The 18,444-nt window shown below is 46.5% G+C and overlaps 2 protein-coding genes across 5 annotated transcripts; one reads left to right on the top strand and one right to left on the bottom strand.

The window, feature by feature from the left end:
* The first annotated feature begins 1,487 nt into the window (after positions 1–1,487).
* Positions 1,488–8,365, top strand: SKIC8 (SKI8 subunit of superkiller complex). 4 transcript variants are annotated; one of them, XM_088148362.1, is made up of 11 exons: positions 1,488–1,536; positions 3,294–3,339; positions 3,433–3,460; positions 3,809–3,914; positions 4,145–4,317; positions 4,651–4,799; positions 5,656–5,749; positions 5,926–6,019; positions 6,425–6,517; positions 6,839–6,917; positions 7,009–8,365. In XM_088148362.1, the coding sequence occupies exons 2-11, from the start codon at positions 3,328–3,330 to the stop codon at positions 7,096–7,098; spliced, it is 918 nt and encodes a 305-aa protein (XP_088004488.1). In that variant the 5' UTR covers positions 1,488–1,536; positions 3,294–3,327; the 3' UTR covers positions 7,099–8,365. The 4 variants fall into 4 exon arrangements, with proteins under 4 accessions (XP_088004488.1, XP_088004486.1, XP_088004487.1 ...); XM_088148360.1 differs by lacking the exon at positions 1,488–1,536 and adding an exon at positions 2,197–2,305; XM_088148361.1 differs by lacking the exon at positions 1,488–1,536 and adding an exon at positions 2,437–2,892.
* On the bottom strand, positions 8,138–17,822 carry DNAJA4 (DnaJ heat shock protein family (Hsp40) member A4). The gene is made up of 8 exons (XM_088148359.1): positions 17,558–17,822; positions 16,114–16,251; positions 11,650–11,830; positions 10,978–11,082; positions 9,854–10,081; positions 8,935–9,165; positions 8,757–8,857; positions 8,138–8,364 (listed from the first exon to the last, which is right to left on the bottom strand). The coding sequence occupies exons 1-8, from the start codon at positions 17,681–17,683 to the stop codon at positions 8,149–8,151; spliced, it is 1,326 nt and encodes a 441-aa protein (XP_088004485.1). The 5' UTR covers positions 17,684–17,822; the 3' UTR covers positions 8,138–8,148.
* Between the last annotated feature and the right edge of the window lie 622 nt (positions 17,823–18,444).

Raw genomic sequence — 18,444 nt, 5'->3', positions numbered from 1 at the left:
GACAAAGGCGTGATTTCTGCTACATAAATTAGAATCTAATCTCAATAAGGAAACTCAACTTGAACATCGCAATGGTTAAAGGAAATATTTGGTGAGTATCACAATGTTTTGATCCGAGATTTGGGCTGGGGTATCAGCTCTGATCCCAAATTGGCAACCTGCTGGAGAATCACTGAAAAATAGCCTTTCTTCTCATGGCCATTGGTGTTTCAGAAATATATTTTGGCTCTGCCTCCGCTGCGCACTTCATACGAGCTCAGAGAAAGTGGACTATTTATTTCAGATAAACAGGGGAAGCTGATGCAGAGCTTCCCAGCTGGTAAATTAAAACTCAAAGGATTAATAGACAGAACTGAGAAAGCTTTCCATGCTAACGTGAAAAAGGATACTTCACTTTATTCAGACATTAATAGGTTGCTATTCTGTTCCTTTTGTACGTGAGATTTGCTGAAGAACGGAACTAAAATCCTTTATTATGTTGTTTTTAAAATGTCCTTTCCCCCAGCTGGTCAAAACCAGGTTTATGAGGCATATCAAAAGGCAGCTGGAAAGCACATGAACGTTCAAGGATGCACACTGAAAGGGCCATGTGCTCCTTGCGGTCTCCTCTTCATTTTCCACCAAAAGGAATCTGCCGTGCTGGCGCCAGATGAGAAGAATGGAAATTCAAGACATCTGGAGAGGGCCAGGCTGGAGACGTGGGGCAGGACGAATCCACACGTGCAAATCCCAGTTAGGTTTCCTGAAGGAAGGGTTCGGCGTGTGGGGAGAAGAGGGGCTGCCCTTGGTTGAAGACCCTGGGAAGAGCTTTTGTACAAGGGAATGGGCCCCAAAGGAGGACAGGCGCAGTTTCGACCTCTTGGCTTCTTGCAACGGCCCTGTTCCTCCGCTTCAATGGTTTCTCGGTGGCATTTAAAGGGTGGGTCATTGGAGGAGGAGGAGGAGGAGGAGAGGCCTCATCTGGCTCCCGGGGCCAGCGCAGCTCTTGCCATCCGCCCCGGCAGGCTCTGGGCATCCTCCAGACTGGCAGAAGAGGCGAAAACGGAGAGAAGCGAACACAGCAAAGGAGAGCCAGTCACTTCCAGGGAGAACAAGGAGGACGCCCAACGTGGCTTTCCTTTTCCTCATTTCAGCCTTTCCTGCGTTATTTTTTCTGGGGGGGGAATGGGGGCACAGCCAGCCAACCAGCCAGCCAGGCAACATTGCCCAGCCGTGGCAATTCCCCGAACTCCAGTTTCAAGTCCCAGAATTCTCAGCAAAAGCCAACCAGCTGGGGAATTCTGGGATGGGCAGACGGGCAGACGGACGGACGCCCCGGGGACTGCGGAAACTCCGTTGTTTCTCCTGCCGGGCACCGACCTACGGACCATAAACCCAGCAGGGCCCTGCCGCGAGAGCCGCCTCTCGGCCTCCTCTTCCCGCCTATGCCCAGGGGGGTCGAGGGGCTTCTTGCGGGTCCCTCTCGCCCGCCCCGCCCCGCCCCGCCCCGCCCCGCCAGGGCTCGGCCGACGCTTACAACACACGTCTCGGGGGGGGGTGAGTGTGAGCAGATTGGGGGGCTGCGGCCGTTCCCCTACTCGGGGCAGCGCAGTGGGGTCGGTCCGCGCCCCTCTGTCCCCCGCACTTCGGGACGCGGCTCCCGACCCTCAGGGCCGCTCGAGCCGGTTGCCGACCCAGCGGGAGCGCACCGCCCTCGGGGCTGCCGGCCGGGCTCCGGGCTCCGGGCTCCGGGCTCGGCGCCCGCCGCCTCCAGGGCCCCCCGACGGGCCGGGCGCCGGCAGCCTCGGGGGCGGAGGGGCGAGGCAGGCGGGGGCGCCGCGAGCGGGGAGGGCGCCGGGGCGCCGCCAGAGCTGCCCCTCCCGCCCGCCCGCCCGGGGGTCGCCCGGGGCAAATCCGAGGCAGCGAGCCCGGAGGAGCCCGGAAGCAGGGCACCAGCCCGCCCCCCGGGAGCGGGGACTCGCGCGCCCCGTGCACGCTGCGTGCACGCGCACACGCGCGCCAGGCACGCGCCCCGCCCGCCGCGGGACCCCGGGCCATCCGCTCCTCCCCCGGGGAGAGAGGCCCGCCGGGTCGCTGGGCGAGGGGGCCGAGAAAGGCTCCCCCGGGCCGCCCTTGCTCCGCCGGCCCCGACTCCCGGCGGGAAGACCCGGGCGCCCCCGGCGGCCAGCGCGGCCCTGCGCCTCCCTGCCGCGCCGCCAGGGGCAGCAGAGCGCGCCGCCGCCGCTCTGGCCGCCGCCGCGATGGCGAGGCGTGTCGTCATCAGCGGGCGCCCAAAGCGCTGCGCGGCGACGGGCGGCCCCGGCGGGTGAGTTGCAGGGGGCGCTGACCGAGGGCCGGAGGGGGAAAGGGGCCCGTGGGAGGGAGGCCGTCACCGCAGCAGCGTCGTCGGCTCTCAATTCTCCCACACCCGGGTCGGTCTCCATAGCAACCCCTCCCGCCCCACATCTGGGCTCCTCGGCAAGCAGCGGCCTCTGCCTTCCCAGAACTGGCGGCCCTCCCTAGAGAGCAGCCCCTTTCCCTGCGTCGGCCCCTCGGGGTGCCGGAGGTCTCCTTCCTGCGCTCCGTTCGGGCAACGGGGAGAGGCCGGGGGCCGCGAGAGCCGCCGGGGCTCCCTCTTGCCTGCCTTCGGCCGCTTCAACCCGAGCGCGATTCGGGGTCCCCGCTGAGCCGCCGAGCTCTGGGCTCCCGCCCTGGAGGCGGCTGCGCTGCTCGAGGGAGCCACGAGCGAGAAGGACGGGCGGCGGCCGCTCGCCCTCCCTGGTGGGGCTGGGAAGGGCGACCCCGCTCCTGCCCTCCGCCCTCCGGGTCTGGACCAGCGCGGCACGCGCAGGAGGCCCGGGGCTTCTCTGGGCTCACGCCTTTGGACCTGATGTGGCGCCCCCAGCCTCGTGGGTGAGCGTGAGGGGCACACCCGGCCATTCTTTGCGCGCCTTTCAGCGGCTCTGACTAAGCCAGTAGCAGCCTCCCTCTGCTGCCGACGCCGCCGAGGCAAGAGCTGAAGCTGTAAACAGCTGGGCTGGGGCTCAGGTCACCTGCGGAGCTGAAGGCTCACTCGGCCGGAGCTTGTTCTTTAGCGTTCTGCACCCGCATGCCTTCAATATCTTAAACTGGGATGCTTAAAACTTACATGCACTAAAAGAGACTGCTGCGCCTCATGACAATACTTGTTGCTTTTATCATAGTTGCTCTTGTCTTTATAATTTATGTTTCCAGTGCAACTTAAATTTGATTGAGAATTTATTGAAAACACATCTCCTTATTTTTCTCAACTCAGCCGTTTCCTCTTCTTCCAGAGCACTTATGTACGCGATCAATTTGTGAGAAAAAATGACTACTCAGGTAGGTAGACATCATATCCTGGTTTTGCAGTTTAACATTTATCCCCATATAACAACAGTATTTATTGATTTACACATTCATTTTTCCTTTTAGTATAGCATTCTCTTCAAGCAAGAACAAGGTAAAGAAATTCTACTCTTCTGGGCTGTGTTTTATTTTATTTTTTTTAAGGTGGCATATTAAGGAATCATGTTCATGAATGAAACAAGGATATCTCTTGCTTTTAAAAATGTGGGGAAGTTCAAGACAGGCTTCCTTTTCACCGGCAGAAGGTGTGGGCCATCTGACCGTAGCTGTATGATGACGGGGGAGGGGTCAGGATCCCAAAAGTATTGAACCATTGAAGCTCGAAATTCCCTTGTTGAGTGACTTTCAGGTTTCATGCTAGTAAGCTGATTTTGCTCAATGGAACTTGTTTCTCGAAAGATGCTAATGGAATCAGTGATTACCTGTCTTTTTTTTCCCTTAGCACACGACGATGCAATTTGGTCAGTTGCTTGGGGCAAAAATAGGAATGACGGCTCAGAGACCGTAATCTCAGGCTCTCTGGATGATTTGGTGAAAGTCTGGAAATGGTAAGTTCCAAGAGGTTTTCTAAAAATACTATATAGTTTCACAGGTGTGGAAACATATCCTTAAACAAGTAAGAGAAGTTTTCATATACGTTATCTTACCGTTCGTCCAGTTTGGGGGGAAAGCATGATTTGGGAGCTGGGGATGTGTCAAGAATGGAATTTCAGGAAGTACTGATAGGTGTACCACTTACTTTTCTTTAGGGGAAAAAAAATCTTTTTGTTTCTCAAAGGAACGAGGAAAAGCTGGACCTCAGGTGGACGTTAGAAGGTCATCAGCTGGGCGTTGTTTCAGTGGATATTAGCCACACTGGCACCATTGCTGCGTCCAGCTCGTTGGATGCTCACATACGTATTTGGGACTTGGACACTGGCAAACAGATCAAGTCAATCGACGCTGGGCCAGGTAACGTTCAACGCCTCTCTGGGCACTGAGCAAATGTTCTTTATTGTGGGGTACCCAATTTAATTAGTAGACTAAATATAACGGCTTTCTTTGTTATTACAGTGAATAACAGTGTTTTCTCAGTGTGCAGTGAAACAATAAGCCCAAATCCATAGCCCAGATCCGGTTAAAATTAATCATGGCTAATTGCTGCTGTGCTTACTGATTCCTGTTTGCTTCAGGCTGCATTATTTGCTTCATTGCCAGGCGTGTATGCAAATACTGCACTGAATAAATAAATTGGCTTGCTCAGTACTGGATATCTCACGTTTTGTCTTCCTTCCTTTTGCATAGTTGATGCTTGGTCCTTGGCTTTTTCACCTGATTCCCAGTACGTTGCAACTGGAAGCCACATAGGAAAAGTCAATATATTTGGCGTTGAGACTGGGAAAAAGGAATATTCCTTGGACACTCGAGGGAAATTCATCCTAAGTATTGCTTATGTAAGATACCTGATTTGTCTTTTAGCACGCACGTGGTGTCACCCCCATTATTATCACTCCCACTTTGTAAGCCCACCCCAGATACTTTGCACTGAATTACAATCGTTTTATAAACAGTGCCAAGGGAAGAGAGGGGGACTGTTGCGGGGGGGGCGGGTGTCAGTACTGCAAAACATTTTCACAGTAAACTGGTCCTCTTTTCCCCTTCACAATTTGTGTACTTAAATTTAAGAGAAATAAATAAATTTATATATATTTTGTATTTGGAACCAGAGTAAAATGTACATTTGAGGGCAACCCAGAAACATTCAAAGGGAACTCTGCCGACTTGACAGCAGTGGGAATGTCAGTCAGTCAGTCAGTTATCAACCACCAGTCCAGCCCTCCTAGGTGGGATTTACAGATGTGTCTCCACTAGTTCTTCATTGGATGTTCCAGTATAACCTAAAATCAGGGCTGGTGTGTTTTGTGTCTGCAACTGATTTTTCTTTCACTGAAAATCCTCTGAAAGTTCCCTGTGCTGGTTAGAGAGGTAACATCCAAGCTTACCTTATCCTGCTACGATATATGATCCCCTGTTCAGGTGTGATTCATTTCTCTTCTGGATTCTAGCGGGAGGCTGCATTCACACAACGCGTTTAATTGGTTAGCAACTTACCCTGTTTGGGGGCTTTGAACAGTAAGACTGCAAATTATCCCATCTGGATTTTCAGGCTTACTAAACCAAAATGTAATCAAGGTCAGTCACCAAGTGGCCGCCTTTGTCAGTGAAGAGGACAAGTGTGTTGTGGGAACGTCTTGGGTATGGTGTAAAGGAAAGAGGGCACGGGTCAGTACTTGCTTCTGATTGTTTCAGAGTCCGGATGGAAAATATCTAGCCAGCGGAGCTATCGACGGGATTATCAATATTTTTGATATTGCAACCGGGAAACTTCTCCACACGCTAGAAGGTAGGGCTTGGAAGGCAGGAGGCTGCTAGCCCATTCCTGATTTCCGAGGATATTCTTCCTTTTTGGAATGCCAGCCGGACCTTCCCCTGGCAAGGTTCAACTGATTTCTGGATTAAGATGTGATTATGTTTCAGGCAGCCCGAGATAGAAAGCGCACCTCTCTTCTTGTGCTTCAGGTCACGCCATGCCTATCCGTTCCTTGACGTTTTCTCCAGATTCTCAGTTACTTGTCACAGCCTCAGATGATGGCTACATCAAGATATATGATGTGTGAGTGGTGTCATGGTTTAACCCACTGTCTACTGCTTTGGTTCCCTTCTCAATAAACCCTTCATCCGACCACCGTTCCCCCTTTGTATTTTGACTTCCCAGCTCCCAGGTTTTCTGAATCCACAGAATTAAGCTTCTTAACCGGGGCTGTATGCTAAGAATATCTTGCAAGAAGTCTCTCTCTCTCGTTTCCCCAGTGACAACCATATACGCCCAGAAATCCCAACTTGTTAGGGCCCTTTGCCCGCGGCTAGAAGCTGCAATTAATAGCTTGTTAGTTTGGGTGGCCTGTTCCTGCCTCTTTTCCTAAAAGTATCTTGAGGATCTTTGGGCATTCTGGGCAAGAGTCTGAAAATCGTTTTATTAAGATGTCTTCTCTAACCCAGAGTGTTTTTGAATTCACAGACAGCATGCCAACTTGGCAGGCACTCTGAGCGGTCACGGATCTTGGGTATTAAATGTAGCGTTTTGCCCTGATGACACCCATTTTGTTTCCAGGTAGAGTGATATGTATTCTCTGCCTTCTCCTTTGCTGATCTAATTCTTTTTGTTTTTATTGTATTCTGTAAGCTGTCCACAGTTGTAACGGATTGGGAGGGAGGGAGGGAGGGAGGGAAGGAAGGGTTCTAAAATGGGTCATTGCTAGATTTATCAACCACAGCTATCAACCAATGAACTTTTATAATTGCACAAAAAGCAGGATAGAAATGTAATCAATACTTTCTTAAGAGCAAGTAACTTTATAAGCAACTGTGGTATGTCTCAGAAAGGCAAGGAGGGAGTCTTGGAATGGAGCAAGCCAATCCTTTTTTATTCTAGTTCATCAGACAAAACTGTGAAAGTTTGGGACGTGCCTTCGAGGACCTGCATCCACACCTTCTTTGACCATCAAGATCAGGTATGCAGATAAACCCTCGAGCTGCTCTTTGGGACAAGAAGTCACTGGCTTCTCCCTTCTAACCTCGTGGGACCTTCTCTCCCATTCACAGGTCTGGGGCGTGCAGTACAACGGAAATGGTTCCAAAATTGTCTCTGTTGGGGATGATCAAGAAATACACATTTACGATTGTCCCGTGTAAGGCTTGGTAGGCTGCTTGTGACAGTTAGAGGTCAGTCGCGTCTGGAAGTATTTTGATACCCCGCTACTTTTTGGGTCCAGAAAAATCTTTAGATGGAGTACTGAAAATTATTTAGGTGCACTTTTTATTATTTTGTTTGTATTATTTTAAAGCCAAATAAACCCTTAACGTGGGATCTTAGCAGCGATTAAACATTCTCCTGTCAGTGCTGGGTCGGCTGTTTGCTTGCAGAGTTACGATCTTTCATTCCAAAGTGGGGCAGGCTTGCCTTAAGCATTGCGATTAGCTGATCTTCTGAAGCTAAGCAGGGCCGGACTCGGTTCCCTTAGTGTTGGCCAGGAGGCCTCTGTGCCTCGGTCAGACTGGGAAGTGACTGCAGCCCTTGCTGCGTTACTGCCAGAGAACTGCACAACGTGCCCCTCAAGTCAGCAGCCGCTGAGCCTGGCTCTGGAGATCTATTCTCTTTGCGGTAACGGAGGTTGATTTGGAGTGCATCCAGCATAGAAAGGGCCCCTTCAAACTCTTTCCACAAGGTTCCCTACAGAAGCAATCCCACAGTTGCCATCCAGGGGAACTACTAAGCATTCACACCCGAAAATGGTCCTGATATTTTATTTGATAAAGTATCTATTATATAATCTGGGATACTGAGACAATCTTATTAAGCTGAAGTGGCAATGTTTCAAATAACTACTGCCGGAGAAGTAATTTTGTACATGAGTGTTTCTGGAACACCCTGTTTTTAAAGGAGCCTTTCCTAACCAGTTATCTTCATCTGTTCTGGTTTAATCCCTGCGAACACTCTTCATAGCCTCGCCCAGCTAGAAAACCACAGGCTTGGAAAGGTTACTTTAGAATAAATGAAAAGGCCTTATTTATATAGAACAGCAGCACATTCAAGTTTTAAGTTACACAGATCCATTTTTTTTTTACACGAACACATAAATATGGAATAGAACTAATATACAGCCATTCATGGGGCTGAACTCCACAAGCAGAGCTCAGCAATTGTTCCTGAAGTTGTTACAACTGAGTCCCGGACCGCGCAGTTCAAGATGTCTGGCACTGCACACCAGTTCTAGGGCCTTCTTCGTCCTCTTCGTAGGCTTCGCCATGGTTTCGGTACGATCGTTCTTTTGGATCAAATTCTACAAGATCAACTTGATCCATATCCTCAGAAATCATAACTTCCTCCCGGGGAGGAAGCAGAGCTTCTAACAGAGGGAGCTGATCCTTGGAAAGCCAGTGATGCTCTGGGAATGCAACCTGTGTGAGAGAGAATTGTAACTGAAGTCAGGCGCATGCCCAGAATTACCACAGGCCTTAATGCTCTGATTTTTGTTGGAGGAACCATGAATGGATTCAAACAACATGCTATGCCCCATATAGTGGTTTCATAATGATGTATAAACTCGGTCACTGATAATTCAAAGTTTAATCTGGTAGACAACAATGTGGCTTTTGTTGGTGCAGCAAAAGCTGTTTTTACTCACAGCTATAATAAACTGTCACGTTCCCTTACCAATTCTGAGTTTAGCAGGAGCTTACAGCAGACACAGCTAATGAAAAGCCCAAGATCCAAATTTAGTCCCTAATACCAGCACACCCTCCATGCCTATATTAAGTAATCCTTTTTAAAAAGTGACTGCCATACTTACCAAAAACTGTATTATCAAGGAACCTTTTTCCAATGGAGATTTGTAAATTGGCATTCCTTCATTTAAGATGCATTTGATGTCTCCGTGCTTAATCACTTCACCTGTTTGAAGAGCAACAGTTAGAGTGTGTGTGTACGCACACGCGCGCCCATACAAACACCCCAAAAGACAAGCCTACCTGGTCTGGAGGTTATTAAAAGGATTCTGTCATCCAGTGTTTCAATTGTCTTTTTGAAGCCACACAACGCCTCTGTCAGCTGGATTTTCATTTTCATAACTAAGTCATTGCCTCTCCTCTGAAATACAGGGTGATCTTTTTGATCCAATACAATAATGACATCTCCAGGCTCCAAGTCAGGTTCTTGATCACCTTCTCCATGAAATACTAGTTTCTGGCCGTCTTTCATACCTATGAAAACAGATTACAGTACCAAAGTAATCAGATTAAATTCAAAGGGCTGTTAAAGGAATCCCATGAGTTGTGAAAATCTATGAACAACAACAGAGGGATTCACTTTGAGTCAATTAATACTACCACTACCAAAAAAAAAAAATCTTGATCACAGTAAGATCTTTTCCATGTGATGTTTTTCCAATGCTCAGGGATTTATATGCAATTGAGCTGAGCACCTTCACACTTTTATTTATGTACAGATGTTTTTTTCCTGTAGTATACCATCTGTGTTTGCAATTGAGAATGTAAAGTAACTGAAGACTACCATTGCCTGTGTGCATGTTCTAATCCTAAAATTAATTTCAGAAACTTGTAGTTAAACAGGAATTGAGGAGGGTATGCCTAGCATACACCAGAATTATGAGGAGGAACTAAAATTTAGTTCTGAAAAACTTAAGTGCCTTTAACAAAGGTGCAGTTTTACAATTTAAAAAGGTTTTCCACAGAATAACAATACTAAAACGACTGGGTTTCAAAAATCCTAGTATTTAAGGTGACACGTTTTTAGCCTCCAAGGTTCACTAGAATAACTGGGCTCCTTGCTGTGAATATCGTAAGACCAAGATGGATACTGATCAAGACTAAGTAACAGCCATCTCCCACAGCTTCTTGATCTGTGAAGCGGCGCGCATCCAACTCTTACCTTTATCAATGTGAATTTCGATGATTTTTTTTTCTCTAACCACCTTGTTGCCATTGCAATTGGTACACCTGTCCTTGGGATTTATTCGTTCACCTTGGCCTTTGCAGTCTGGACACACCGTCTGAATCTGTTGCACCATGCCAGGCCCGATCTGCTGAACAAGCACCTGCACACCCCGCCCTTTGCAGGTGGGGCACTTTTCTACAGCGCCTTTCTTTCCCCCATAACCTTGGAAGAAGAAACACACACACACGTATATAAAATATACGAATAACATACAAGCCCCACATACACAAATGGTTTTGCTCAGCTCTCCAAACTCTGAATACTAATCTCTACACTGATATATAGGGCTTCCAGCAGACTCCTCTGGGTGAACAGGATTAAGACTGCATTATCTGTAATTCAGTGGAAATAGGACTGCATCTCAATCTGCTAGCAAAATTTGAGAGTTTTTGACTCTCCTCATATTTTTATGCATTCTAAAAAAAACAAAAACACAAGAAAATGCCCTTATCTGGCCTACCAGGTTCATTCGTGCTGGACACTGGACCAAACTATTAAGCAAAGCTATCGGTTTACTTTAAATTTCTCATAACAGTTCCGGATATTTGTAAACAGTTCTGAAAAGCCGAGTGGGAATTTATTTATTTATATATATATCAATGTCACTGCAGAGCAACTCCTCTTGTTAAGAGGACAATATGGAATTTCACAAACTTGAGGGGCTCTCATTAAGAAGATTATAGTCTACTTTCTATACAGATTGATAATGCTTCTTTTTAATGACAAAATCCTGTTACTAGGCTAGCTTTACAAAGCCCTCCAAAAAAGCTGGATTTAAGTAGAGGAAAAATATTCCAGCAGGGTTTCATTTGTAATGTTGGTTTAGGGTAACATCAATGAAATGAAGCTAATACAAATATAGATTGGCGGCCTATTCCTGTTGTATGTCTGATGAGTCACAGCCCAAAAAATCTGCTTCACTTCAAAGACAGCTGGTGTCTTAAAATATATGGTATGAAATGGTCAGCAATTTCAATCAAGAGCAGCTTCTGAAACTCCTGGGAACAGTTCAACTTTTGTATTCAAATCTTGCTGTTATCTAATCCAAAAATCATTACCTTTGCACTTGTCACAGATAACGTTCTTCTGAAGCGCCAGCTTTCTTGTGGCTCCGATATACAAATCTTCCAGCGAGATACTCAGCTGATGGACAACATTCTTACCTTATTAAAACATAAGTTCAGACAATTAATAATATCCTAGGTACATTTTAAGTTTTTCAGCAGAGCTACTGGCAAACTTAACAAGGCAGTCTCCACCCTTTGCAGAAAAGTTAAGACAGGGTGAATGCTGAAAGTATTGCCCTGTGGCTAATGTGGAAACAAAATCTCCAAAATTATCATCATTCAAAAGCACTGGATTCACTCATCTAATGAACCATTTCTCAAGCATAATTTAAACTGCAAAATCAATGTCCAATTTCACTTCCTTCCTACACAAATTTCTGGAGGAGCTCAGTCACTCTGGTCACTCAGTCACAACATCCAGACAGAAAGCCAAACTGCTTTGAATTTATCACAATATTTAGCTTTGCAATTCTCTCCCCCCACCCCAACTATTTGGCTCTGAGTAAGTCCCCTGTATCAAAGCACAAGCAATGATTGCTCTAGAAAACTGTGCTCTTGTCCATGTGATCGCTGACGTACAATGCATCGTAACAATGTTTGACCTTCCAGTGTCCCTAAAATGCTTGAATTTAAGCAATGCAACTTTAAAACCCAGGCGCATACCTCTTCTCTCTCTATTCATTCGGCCACCGCCACCAAAGAACATGTCAAAGATGTCCATGGGCGAAGAGAAATTGCCGCCACTTAAGCCGCCTTCTTTAATAGCTTGCTCCCCACCCTGGTCATAGAGATCTCTTTTCTTTGGATCTGACAGGACTTCATAAGCCTGGGATATGAGCTTAAACTAAGGAGAGAAAGAAATCCCTCTGAATAACTGGCTATCAGACAGTGAACACTAACTTTTGTTTAAAAAATGTCTGAACCTCAGTACATGAGAATAGCACACAATCCACACTTAATTTTTTTAAAATGGATAGATTGCAGATTAGCAGTAATACATCCACTAGAATGGACTTGTCCCCTCCTCTTTCCTAAATGGCCTACTCATGGTGCTCAGAGCTCCTTCTGGCTGTGAATGCTGAAAACTGACAGTAATACCCCACCATTTCAGGTAGAGAATACATGTAGAGTTGTAGTGTGTATCCTAAAATAGGTCTATCAGTTTAAATACCAAGGAAATCTTCCTGCTCGCACACCCTCTAAAATGTTAAACACAGCTCCAAGCCAGAAAAGGATGCCTTCTCCCCAGTTACAGGAGATCCAGAGCAAGGGAGTGTTTTTTAATAAGTGGGTGCTCTCATTTGGACGATTCTCACAAGCCACCATAAAACATAAGACAGTGGCAATAGATTCTGGAGTTTAAGTCCAAAGCATCTGGAAGATCCTCGGCTGCCCATCTCCGCCTTAGTGCATATGTATGCATGTCTGTGTGTTTGTGTCTACATCTATTGCAGAGGTGCACAGGAGGCGGTTTAGGGGCATAGTACATCCAGTGCAGCCCTTTAGTGGAGAGTAAATGACCAAGGAACAGGTTTGTCTTTAACTTTCCCCATTTACTTGTGCAGCACAAAATGCAGCTACAGGTCCTGTTCCGCTCAACTTTAAGACAAAGGTGTTAACAGGTTTGGTCCCAGCAGTTTCTCCCTACAGCAAATATTCCACTTGTCTCTCGAAATTAGTAACTCCTACGGACAAAGCCCCCTCCTCTGCATCCTTTTTTCTTGTTCTGCTTCTTAGTTACAAGTGAAGAAATGGAGCCCAGGAACCATGACAACGGTCAAGGGAAGCCTCTTAGATTTTTATGTCCCAGTTTTTGTTTGCCTCCATGTTCCCTACCTCTCTGTGATACCAGTAGCTAGAAAGAAATCCAGTAAGTGTGAAGATGTATGTACAAATATGGTTCCTATAGAGCATCAGCAAAGGAGATAGTATTAAGTGCAGCCATTTGCTAACATAAGAAACTTTGTTGTTCGGTAGGAGAGAACGATTTGCCTGAGGGAAGGTCACAAATACTGCTTATTTGCGCTAATGCTATCAGTTCTGCCAACTTTAGCCAGTTCTGTAACTGGAAACATCACATTCTACTTCAAAAGGGAAGATAAGAGTGCTCATTTTTCTGCCCCCAAGAACTTTTATCTTGTTCCTGTTTAATCCTCTACTGTATTTTCACTGCTTCTATAGCTATAAATACACCATCCAACTAGATAGTGGCCCTCATCAAGTTAGGATAATTTCATTCATTATCATCATCTGTAACTTACCTAATATGATGGACCTGGATGTGCAATGTTTTTAATTTTGGGGAAAAAACATGTTAGAAAAAATGCCTGAAGCATTCATTTCAAGTTGGTCAACTACCAACCTTCAGATCCCACTTCAAAAATGTGTGATTAAACCTATACATAAGATTATCAGAACTCTTCCGAAAGACTATTAAGTCAACCTACTCATATCTAATAATGAAATTTGCATTACAGAAAACTCCACAACCGAAAACACCCCCTGTATGAGAAAATGTAAAAGAGAACAGTTCTATGAGATTTCTTTCATCTTCCCAGCCTCAAAAGGCAACTATTTCCTTTTCAAAGTTTCAATCTCCGCATTGTTATGATTCTTTGGAGTAACAAACATGCAAGCATTTCCTTCAAATCTGGGGTGTTCACCCTGGAAAAGACTGCACTCAGACTTTTGCATTATGTGTATTTCCTCAAAAATAAACCCTCCTGAATTTAGCGGAGCTATTCCAAGTTATACACACTATGAAATTGTAGTGATGAAGCTTTGTATCATAGCACAGCCAAGTCACGCTGCACATATGAACGCCTCTCAGGACTCTGATTACAAAGGACGCTACACTGTGGTGCGGCAAAGCTATAATCAACCACTGTTTTGTTTATAATTCAAAGAACCTTGATGTTGTGTTTGGGACTCAAGCAAAGTACCCAGTGTTTCTATAGTATGAAAAATTAGATGTTCCCTGCTAATGCACAAATACACTAACATTTTCAGATAGAAAGGCCATTTAAATCAGTGCTGAAATGAAAATATGCACATGTAAGAAGTTTGATAAATTTTATTAATTTGAAATTAACAGCTTTTTGCTCATACATAAGTGTTGCAAGCGCTGATGCTAAAACAAAAAAAAGCCAGACTTATTTTGTGAACCAACCTCAGCATGTGAAACAAGAGACTTGCTTTCTAAAATGAAAATTAAAAGTTCATGCACAACTATGCATTCATCAATTAACTTTTCCATCTACAGTACATTTTGATGAAGCTTGACACTACGTTATTCATATTTGCTGCTTTTCCACCAATCCTTTAAGAGCTGATCAAGCTCTTCAGTATCTCAAAGCACAGAAGAGTTGTATACCAGGAAACGTATGCAAATGTATTCTTCTAAACTTACTGGATATTTGAGCCATGTTTCCATGTAAAGTTGTAACACTGACTACACCCATTATTTAAAAATAATTACTGCCTACTTTTTTGTCAAATGTAAAGCTCTTGAACAGTCTGATAATAAAGGATAATTACATAAGAAACAGAACAAGACTATTTTTAAGGCAGTAGGATGTCTTATGAAAACTGTCCATGTCTTAAATCAAGGATGGGAAACGCATGACCCTTCAGATGTACTCCAACTCCTATCAGTGCCAACCTGGATGGCCAATAGCCAAAACCAACAATTAATTTTCTAATACAGGTAGTCCTCAACTTATGACAGCAATTGGGATCAGAATTTCTGACATTAAGCAATGTCGTTGTAAAGTGTGACTGCATCACTTAGCAACAGCAATCCCTGCAGTCCCAACTGTTGTCGTTAACTGAATCCCATGGTTGTTAAGTGAGGCAACTTCCTGCCAGCTTCCCACAACCAAAGTCCTTGGATAAGCTGGCAGGAAGCTGCAAGTCCCAGGCCTGCAGGCAGGCAAGTGGCTGCTGCCAGGTGGGGGGAGGGAGCACGGGGAGGGTGCAAGGGGTCCATATGGGCTGGAGAGGGTGTGCAGGTGTGCCACATGGGTTGGGGAGGGTGCATGAGTGGCCAGTGTGGCACAAGTGCAGACGGGCTGGGGGAGAGTGCACGGCTGGCAGAAAACATTGACGACTAACTACAAATAGATATATTGCAAGGCCCCCTTCTATTAAACACAGTTTAATAGAACTACAGGTAGTCCTTGTTGAATGACCACTCCTTCAGTGACCATTCAAAGTTATGACGGCAGCATCCTGCAGTCACGATAACCATTTGTGACCTTTACTGCTGGCTTCTGAGAAGCCAAGTCAATGGGGAAGCCAACAGGCCGCAAACAGTGGGATGCACCTAACTACTGCAACTGAAACTGCTGCAACTGCTGTCTAAAATCAGTGTGGTCACGTGATGTCACGCTTTACAATTGCATTGCAGTTGCTGGTCCCAATCACTATAGTTAAGTGAGGAGTACCCATGGCACAATTCTGCATACTACGCAAGGCAACAGAGTCAGTGATTAGACTGGTGTGATTTTGCTATGCAACCCATTGAAATGGAGATCCATTCTGAAAGCCCCAGTAGTAGCAATTTTTTTGGTGAACTGTGCCTTTCATTAATACAATTGGAGACACAATAAGTTGATTATAGTGATTACATTGCAAAGGCACATTTAGGTACAGTACTGGATGTACCAAATTTACTGTTCTGGGGAAAGGTTGGAAAATTCTGTTTATCTTCCAAACAATGTTAATCTAACGATTCCAGGAGTGGTCACATAGTTTTCCAGAAGTAAATATTTCAGAACAGGAAGTAATCTGTGATGTTCAGGCTTCAATGTGCTCAAGTATATCTGTTGAAACCAATGAATTAGCACTTATTTATCCTATTTCATTGAGAATGCTAGATGCCCAATTACATTTAAATTCAGTGACCAAAACCACCAACTACTTCCTGATCCAGAAGGCTAAAGACTACCCAAAGAACAGCTGGACTGATCTGATTTAGAAGAAAAACAGGAGGCTTCGGTTTTCCGTCCCCAGAACAGTGAATTTCATGCATTTCTACTATATATCCACTTGTATTCATCTATCCCATTTCAGAACCTCAGCCCTAACCTTACGCAGCTTTCTCCCCCATCTAACTTCAGCTCATACCCGCTCGCCCTCGCTGGGGTTCTTGTCAGGATGGTACTTCAATGCTAACTTGCGGTAGGCACGCTTAATTTCATCAGAGGTGGCATTGGGTTTCACTCCCAGAGTGTCATAATAGCCGGTTTCCTTCACCATGGTTGCCTAAGAGTATGAGACAAACAAATCAACCATTCAGTAAATGCATCAGCTCAAAGACTTTATTTCAATATTCTTTTTAATCAATGCACTTTACTGGCAGGGAATTTAGAAAGGACCTTTCTCCTTTGTTCTCTCACACAGAATTCTACTTCTCAGGTATGTTTTTAACATTTTCATGGTCTAAACAGGAAACCTGTTTTTGTATTCTCTTTATGCAACCTTAATAAATTAACAATTGCTTATGTAAATAATTATCACTTAATGGATGGCCTCTTTTCCTAGTTGCAAAACATGTATACATAGTCTCAGTAAAGAGAACAACTTGCTCATCCCAAATGCTTATCTTGCTGAACATGGAAAGAACTTACATGTGACCTGGCTGCCTGAAAGCAAAAACAAGCACGGGGCACAGCCTCTGCACCAGTTTGGAGTGGGATGCATGGGCTGAGACAGTTCTCATACTTATGGCTCAATTGTTTCATAAAGTTGACTAACAAAATAAATTACACAATAACTGGCAAGAACAGCATATAGTCATCATCCAATTTAAAATCCTAGATTCACAAATTTTTACTAACAAGCACATGGAAAGTGACAAGTGCACAGCCTTTCAGTCATATTAACATTCACAGACCTATTAATAATTAGTATTTATAAATCAAGATTGGATAACCAATAATCTGGAAGATTATTATTTTTGAACAGCTACAGTTTATTAAAATGCGCATCACCCACTTTATTCTGAATGAACCCCAAGGACTGAATGGGAATTCCTTTCCAGCCATCCTATGCAGAGCTGCGCCAGAAGCATAATTACTACCATTACTCATCCGCTTCTTTGGGCAGCACCTTCACTTTCTCTAAACTTCATCCTTTCTCATCCGTTCCTAAAGTCCAAGGCAAATCCACTGGCACTGGGCAGGATTAGGGATTGTCCATCACCCGCCTCTTGGGTTCCTCAATCCTGGATTTATTAATATTAGAGTCTGAACACGCTTATATCCTTGCCCTTCCACAGACGGTCGCCTAGGTGGGCAGGGGGCTTTCAGACCCAGGGGACAACCCAACTATTGCTTCCCCCGAAGACCATTACTTTCCCAGGGAAAATTCAGTTCTGGCCAAAAGGATCCCCCCCCCCCGTTTTGCTGAGCAATTACACAAAACATAACCGACCTCTCTGCCTGCCCATCCCCTCCTGGAGCCTCAAGGCGGGCTGGATTACAACTCCCATGATCCCCAGCCAAAGCAGCTCAAAACCCATTTGGACTACAACGCCCATGATCCTCAGCGCAAACACTCCCTCACTGACCCTTTCGGACTGCAACTCCCATGTTCCTCGCCCAGAACAGCGCGGCGATTCTTTCTCCGAGCGCCTCAGGCTACAAAGCCCATGATCCTCGCCCACCCAAAACCCCCGGGGTAAGTTCAACCGCATCTCCCCTCGCCCTCAGCCCAAACCGGGGGGAGAGGACGACCAGGGCCCGCTGAGGCGGAAGGGCCTCGTGGTGGATGATGGCATTTGTAGTCCAAGGTCCACCTCATTGAATGCGATGCTGCTTTGCTTGGCGTCCTTCTCCCTCCCGCCCCGCGGAGGCGCTCCCGGGTCTCACCTTCCGCCGCCCGGGCCCGCAGCCTCCCCCCTCCGAGTCGCTCGTCCCTGGCGCGGCGCCGACCGGCTCCGGCGCTTTTATAAGGGCCGCCGCGAACTTTCTGGAACGCCGCCGCCGTGACGTCACGGCAGGCTCTAGAAATGTCTGGACGGAGCTAGCGGGCGGCGCCGGCGACCAATCAGCGCGCGGCGGGGAAGGCAGAGGCGGGGCCAGAGGAAACGCAGCCCCGCCTCCTCTGCCCTCTTCTCCCGCCCGGCGCGAGGAAAAGCCCGCCTAAAGCGCGAGAGGTTGCTGAGCCAGGGCTGCGCCGCTGGCGTGGGGGACGCCAATTGCGCCCAGCTCGCTACGCTACTAGTGCAGAGCCGCCTCAGGGCCTCCTGTGGGAAGGCTTTTCCTCTCGAAATCTTTTAAAATTCAGATTCCTTGCAGGCAGTCCCGGGGGGTGCTTGCCCCTGAGTGAACCTGCCCAGGCCCAGGGCCTTAGGAGGGCTGGAGGAGGGACTCAGGCGATTCCAAGTTGCTCAGCCTGGCCCACCTTGCAGGGTTGTCTTGAACAAATGTAGTGGTCCACTTTGAGCACTTCAGT

Source organism: Python bivittatus, unplaced genomic scaffold (genome assembly GCF_059951505.1).
Source record: "Python bivittatus isolate LINGU-HERP-01145 unplaced genomic scaffold, Pbiv_v1 ctg000530_np1212, whole genome shotgun sequence".
In the NCBI taxonomy this organism is placed as follows: domain Eukaryota; kingdom Metazoa; phylum Chordata; class Lepidosauria; order Squamata; family Pythonidae; genus Python; species Python bivittatus.
This window is presented reverse-complemented; position numbering and strand designations above follow the sequence as displayed.